Source organism: Trichechus manatus, unplaced genomic scaffold, assembly GCF_000243295.1.
Source record: "Trichechus manatus latirostris isolate Lorelei unplaced genomic scaffold, TriManLat1.0 scaffold00454, whole genome shotgun sequence".
NCBI classification, from domain to species: domain Eukaryota; kingdom Metazoa; phylum Chordata; class Mammalia; order Sirenia; family Trichechidae; genus Trichechus; species Trichechus manatus.
This window is the reverse complement of record NW_004444390.1, coordinates 76,958-83,912: the sequence shown is the minus strand read 5'-3', so window position 1 is coordinate 83,912 and position 6,955 is coordinate 76,958. Positions and strand designations below refer to the sequence as shown.

The 6,955-nt window shown below is 38.6% G+C and overlaps 1 protein-coding gene across 1 annotated transcript in view; it reads left to right on the top strand.

Moving 5' to 3' along the window:
- Positions 1-2,876, top strand: part of LOC101344770 (cytochrome P450 3A4-like) — a 69,235-nt gene extending 66,359 nt beyond the window's left edge. Inside the window, exons 13-14 of the mRNA XM_004391082.2 lie at positions 1,109-1,271; positions 2,781-2,876. Of these exons, the coding sequence (XP_004391139.1) occupies positions 1,109-1,271; positions 2,781-2,876 (259 nt within the window). The remainder of the gene's footprint in view (positions 1-1,108; positions 1,272-2,780) is intronic.
- Positions 2,877-6,955: the final 4,079 nt, after the last annotated feature.

The following is a 6,955-nucleotide window of genomic DNA, read 5'->3' as shown; positions in this document are numbered from 1 at the left end:
ATGATCAAATATTTAGGAATCAAATTTGAATTAAATTGGGCTGAACCTTTAAAGAATTTATAGACTCGTGGACAGTTAGCAAAGGAAATCAGTGATTATACTATAGTGGGGTAGCATCATATGCCTGTGTAAATTATGTGACTTTAAGTATTCTATTCTATTAGCGAGAGTGATAAAGATAAAAAAGAAGTAATAGGAGCAGGAAGAAGAGGAGTGGGAAGAAGAAAGGGAAAAGGAAAGTATGAGGAGGAAAAGAAGAAAAGGTGGAAAATGAGGATGAGGAGGAGGAGAAGAAGAGGAATGAAGAGAAGAGATAAAAAAGAAAGGAAATAAGAGAAGACAGAAAAGAAGAAGAGAAGGAAAATATAACAGTAAATAGTGGTAGGCATTTTCTCCTGCTTCCTCCCAGAATGAGAATATGACTGACACAAGAAAAAACAAATCTGTCTTGGAAGAAGTGCAACCAGAATGAATGCTCCTTAGAAGCAAGGATGGCGAGACTATGTCTTACATACTTTGGACACGTTGTCAGGAGGGATCAGTCCCTGGAGAAGGACATCATACTTGGTAGAGGGTCAGCAAAAAAGAGGAAGACACTCAACAAGATGGATTGACACAGTGGCTGCAACAATGGGTTCAAGCATAACAACGATTGTGAGCATGGCTCAGGACCAGGCAGTGTTTCATTCTGTGGTACATAGGGTCACTATGAGTCAAAACCGACATGACGGTACCTAACAACAACAAAGTGTGAGTTGAGTTAGGAACTTAATTTCCCTTCAATGAGTCTTATTTCCCAAGTACCTTTCATAGTGTTAAAATCTCGCTACATTGAGCGTAATTGCAGTGTTTAAAGATATATTTTCTTTTAAACAACATTCCTCTCATCTCCTCAAGACTGAAAGCTCCTATAGCATAAGGGAAATGGAAAGATCTGTAGCTTACAATTCTCATAGCAAAAAAAAAATCGTAGTAAGATTTCAGTAACTAGTTTGTGAATGTATTCTGTTTACAGTTGGTTGAGGGTTCTAAGTGGAAACCCCAAACATGGAACTTTTGTGGTTTTTATGCTTTATTAACTTGTTTTCATTTACTATTGTTGAACTAGGTTCAGTAAGGAGAGCAAGGACAACAGAGATCCTTATTTATACATGCCCTTTGGAAGTGGACCCCGAAACTGCATCGGCATGAGGTTTGCTCTCATGACAATGAAACTTGCTGTTGTCAGAACTCTGCAGGAGTTCTCTGTCAAACCTTGTAAAGAAACACAGGTCAGAAAGTAAATTCTCTACGTAAATAATATTTGATTGGGAGTATTTTAATCTGAGGGATCTGTATTAAAAAATGTGCTCATTCATGTTTTAATAAACTGTTCCATTGGTCATAGAATGCATTTGAAGACATCTATGAACTTTCACGGCCTTTCAGTTTTGGAGTTCTATGTGTGTGGTTTTATAAAGACCAATATATAAAGATCATTTAGACTCAATGCAGATAAGTTTGATAGAATTACTCATAGTCCATTTAAACTAAAGCAATGTTTTAATTTCTCTTTCAAGTCCATTTCAGTTTGAAAGATGAAGAAATGTTGTGCATAATCATGTAGCATAGTAATGGCCCTGTGCTGACTTTTGAATGATGTTCTTCTCCAGCAGAACTTACAGAATCTTGATCATGAAAGTAATTCTCAACCACCATCTATACATTAAAATCACCAGAGAGCTTAAAAATTCCTGATGCATGGGACAGCTCAAAAATTCTAATATCATTAGCCCAGTATGGATTTAAAAGCTCACCCATTGATTCTCTTGTGTGGCCAAGGTTAACAACTACTGACTCAAAGCTTTTCTGCCAGTTGTGGGTTACTCCCACAATCCAGGCCCATCCTGGATACTTCATCTTCCTTTCCAGAATCTCTGCTCCAGAGAAGCTGGGGTCTTTTGACTGCCAAGTAATAGCTGCAGGGGGTAGTTTGAGATAGTTTCCATCTTATTTGTGAGTTTAGGGCAGCTGTGTAGTGGTCCTGTAGGTGTGTACAAACAGGGGACTCAGGCCTGTGGCATACCTTTGATGGGGCATAATCCTTCCTGGCCATTTTCCAGTGAATGATCAGTGCTACTCACACTCCATCACAATTTTCTTGCCCTTCACTCAACTAAGATCAGAATTTTACTGTGTTGGTGGTGTCAACTGGAGTGACAGTGCACAAAGAACTCCAACTGTTAATGAAAAGAGTACATCAAAAGAAGTTTATCATTTACAATACTCTTGAGAGCTGAAGAAGATGTTAGAAAAACCAAGGCATAGCACTCCTGAAGCCCTCTTGTCATCATTAAATTAGGTTCAGTGAAAAGGTGTGACTGAACTCTTTGGAAGCCAGGGACGGCCCATACAATTAAAGTGTATAATACCTACTTATGATTACTTCACAAGTTTCAGCGCTCACAAAATTAACTTTGTATGGCTTTTCAAGAATAGTTTGAAATAATATCTAAGAATCTAGTTTAAATTTTAAAAACTTCTTTGTTTTATTCACAATTTAAATTAAAAAGAACATAAAGTAACGTGGTTTTTTGTGCAATTATTTTGCTAATTGAATGGGTAGATGAATACTTTCATTGTCTAGTCTTGGAACAGCTTAGAATAGGTGTAAAGATATGATGGCAAAAGTAGTGTTTTTATGTTTGTTGAGCAGTATTGTCTTTACCTTGTCTACTTTACTTTTGTTGTTGCTAATGCTTCATTTATTGGTTCTCAATATGCCTGTTTCACTGTTGCAGATTCCCTTAAAATTAAGCAAGAAATCATTTCTTGCACCAGAAGTACCTGTTGTTATAATGTTTGAGTCAAGAGTTGGAAATGTAGGTGGAGCCTGACTTTCCCTAAGGACTTCAGCCTTGTTCTTGAAGGAAGCTGTTTTCCAGATAACCAGGGACCTCAAATGACTCTGTGAATAAAACCCAGAAATAAAGATGGTCACAATCCATTGTCCTTGATGAATGATACAAAATCTGTCCATTTATCTTTCTTGGTGTTCACATACAGTATTATACATTCTGTTATATAAGATGGTGATTAAATCAATACCAGATAAGTAAATTCAGCTTACCTAGTTCTCTTACATAAAATTCCCTTTCTTTTTGTCTTTCTGCCTACCTACTTACCTACCTACCTACTTATCTAAAATCTATAGCTATTTATGTATGTATCTATTAGCTATCTATCATCTGTTGTGTATTTATCTAGAGAGACAGGAATTCCTGAGGAGCCCCGACATTCTAGCCACCCGATACAGGAATCTTTCTAGCCCAGGTACAGACATGTGAGAGAGCTTTCAAATGACACCAACCCCAATCTGTTTGCAACCATGTTAGAGACCCAGCAATAACTGCTCACCTTGGCCCAGTCAACCCAGATTCATGAGCAAAATAAAGGAACATCACTATTCACTGCTTTTGGATGGTGTGCTATGCCACAATAGATAACTGGAGCATCTCTTCTTCACTTCAGGTACAGTAAGATGTATAGAATCCAGAAGTTAGATGAGAACTGGGGGAAACTGGAGGAAGTAATAAGATACTGTGAATTACTGAAAATGGAAGTGAGGTTGTTGGATCAACTAAGATGTCTGAGCAGTGGTGAATTTTGGTCATGTGGTTCAGTACAGGGAGAAAAAAGGGGAGGGGGCTGATATTGTTAAGCACCTATTATGTGTTGGGTCTGCTTGGCACCAAAACTTTGTGCTCCCCAGCTTTCCTTTCAGTAGTGCAACCTTGTGATTGTAGGCTGGGATTGCCAGCTTTCAAGGGGACTCCCAGTGATTTTATCCTCCTAGTATTTATGCTCTTGTGTAATCTCTTCCTACATGAATAGAGATGACCTGTGAAACCACTTGGATGTTGTGAAAACGATGATGTGTGATTTCTGAGGTTGAGTCATGAAAGAAATTTAACTTGCACCTTGGTCCCTCTTGGATCACTCACTCTGGGGAAGCCAATCGCTATGTTGTAAGGATACTCATGTATCCACACAGCAAAAAAATGGGACGTTTGGCTGTGATCAGTCTTATCTTGCAAGGTATATGATTGAGACCCCTTTGAAGTTGATTATGTACCACAGTCAATTCTTCAGTTGATTGTAGCCCCGGCCAACATCGTGACCTCAACCACCCAAGGGACCTCGAGCCAGACCCCTTAGGTAGGCCACTTATAAATTACTGATCTACAGAAAATGAGGTAATAAAATTATTGTTTGAAGCCATTCAATTTCAGGGTACTTTTTATAGCAAATAGATAACTAATACAGAGGCAGAGGAACAGAGAAATTATCTTCAATGGCTGTTCCAGAAAACTCTGAAGACTATCCAGGAAATGCCAGTCATCTCAGGTCTTGTACAAAATTAACAAAAGTAACATTCTCTGCTGGCTGAGACCAGCTCCTTCAGTGAGTAAAAGTAACCCAAACACTATGGAATAGGAAACAACTTGGGAAGTCCCTGATGTTGATTTTCCCAAGAATTAGGGCAAAGGTAATAACTTCTAAGGGACCATCAATTACTTAGGGGAAAAATCCCCTAAGTTGTTTTTCCAAAGACACAAGGCAAAAGCCCTCATAAAGGAGCTCATTTCACCACATCCACTGTATAGATGTACAACAATTTTTTTATCCAGTTACCTAATGAAGGTCTTCTTAGTTACTCCTATTCTTGGCATTTATAAATAATACCAAAAGAACGAACAAAAAACAAACAAACAAAAAAACCCATTGCCGTTGAGTTGATTCTGAATCACAGTGACCCTACAGGATGGAGTAGAAGTACCCCATTGGGTTTCCAAGGAGCAGCTGCTAGATTTGAATGCCAACCTTTTGGAATTATGAATAAATGTTCTATAAATGTTTGTATGCAAGTGTTTGTGTGGATATTCATTTTCAACTCATTTGGGTAAATACCCAGGAGCACAATTTCTGGATCACTTGGTAAACCTATAAATATTGGCTTTCTTTGTAAGAGACTGCCAGACTGTCTTCCAAAGGAACTGTATCATTTTGCACTCTCTGAGCAGAGCATTCAAATTACCTGTTGAGTGCATTATACACCAATAAGTAAGAGAGAGACTTGGGTGTATAGGGTGTTCTTCCACACATACTGTCTTTCTTCACACATTCAATACTTCTCCTGTTACACGATTCACATTAAGTGTTAGCATCTATGGATTTAAGTGGCACAAAGCCTCCTTCTACTATTTGTCTGGACAGAGCAAGACCATTTTTATTGGTTAGGGCATGTTACTGACTGCATTTCATCCCAAGTAAAGGCTAAACTTTTGCTGTTTGTATAGCTGTAAGTTCCAACCAGCTGAACCAGGTGAGTAGGGTGGACAGTTGGTTGTATGGGTATTAATTATAAAATCATCTTAACTGACTGTGTATTTGGGGGGAAAAGGAAAGCATTTTAGTTTCCACAGGGGTTTTTGTTTCCATAATGAATAAGAATGGCTTTGGGTCGAGGCGAGCTGATTAAATTGTCAATAATTATCAGATGACATTCTAATCTCTCCTTGTTTGAATGTGTTCCTCGAACTTCTTGCTTTAGGAACATAGAGAGGGAAGTTACATACATTACCATTAGTATCTGTCATAACTTGCAACTTTCTTTATCTCTGCTGAGAGGAGATGGAGTCTTTTATATGAAGACTTGTGGGTAAGCTTTGCGGTAATCACCATGGAGATAGGAAGCAGAAATTTAACAATCTTGCTGTGCCGGTCTGGGGTCTCACATTTTCCATAGTCGTCCTTGTCAGGGGATGCAAGCATTGAATACTGCCATCTCTAAGCTGCAGAGGTCTTTTCAATCTCTATTCATATAATTAATATTTTGTTGTCCTAAGTAGACATTGGAAAGCCACTTGCAGCCACTGGACGTTAGTTTCTACATCTGTCAACTGGGGATAATAACAGCTGACCCTATTTAACAGTCCCCATTGAAGCCATGGAAAGGGGGCAGAAACATATCTGATTCTCTGAACTTTTATCCTATATTTCCTGGTGATTGTCTCCCATCTTTCCATGTTTTTCCTTTGTTGGTGTTTAAGTTTGCTGCTACTTCTTTCCTTAATTACCTCTCAGTAGGGCTCCACTACAGAGATTCCAAAGGGTAGCTGTGTTCAAACTTCCATCTGAGCATGTCTATGGTTCTCTCTACCTCCACTGCACTGGCTGCTCCCCGGAAGGGGATGTTTGGCTTCCAGCCCTTGGCCTGGCACAGTATACCTACAATTAATATTCACTCAGTCCCTAGGTGGTGCATAGGTTAAGCTCTTCAATACCAAATGATGCATTGGTTGCTCGAACACCCCCCCACCCCCAATTGTCTCAGAAGAAAGGCCTAGCAATTGCTTACAAAAAGTCACAACCACTGCAGTATTACTCTACAACACATGGGGTTGCCATGAGTTGGCAGAAACTTGGTGCCAACTGGTTTTTTTTTTTTTAAATTTTTTTATTGTACTTTAGATGAAGGTTTACAGAACAAAAAGTTTCTCATTAAACAGTCAGTACACATAGTGTTTTATGACATTTGTTATCAACCCCATGACATGTCAACACTCTCCCTTCTCAACTTTGAGGAACTTTTTTTTGGTGAAAATATACATAGCAGAAGTTACACCATTTTGAAAGTTTCTATGTGTACAATTCAGTGACATCAATTACATTGTTCCATTTGTGCTGTTATTCTCACTATCCTTTTCCAAATTATCTTCAACTCACTGTCCCCTAGACTTCCCATCAAACCTTTTGAGTTGCTGTTGTCAATTTGATCTCACATAGATAATTCTTTTTTGTTGTTGGTACCTTAGATGAAGGTTTGCAGAACAAATAGTTTCTCATTAAACAGTTAGTACATGTATTGCCCTATGACAATGGATAACAACCCCATGACATGTCAACACTGTCC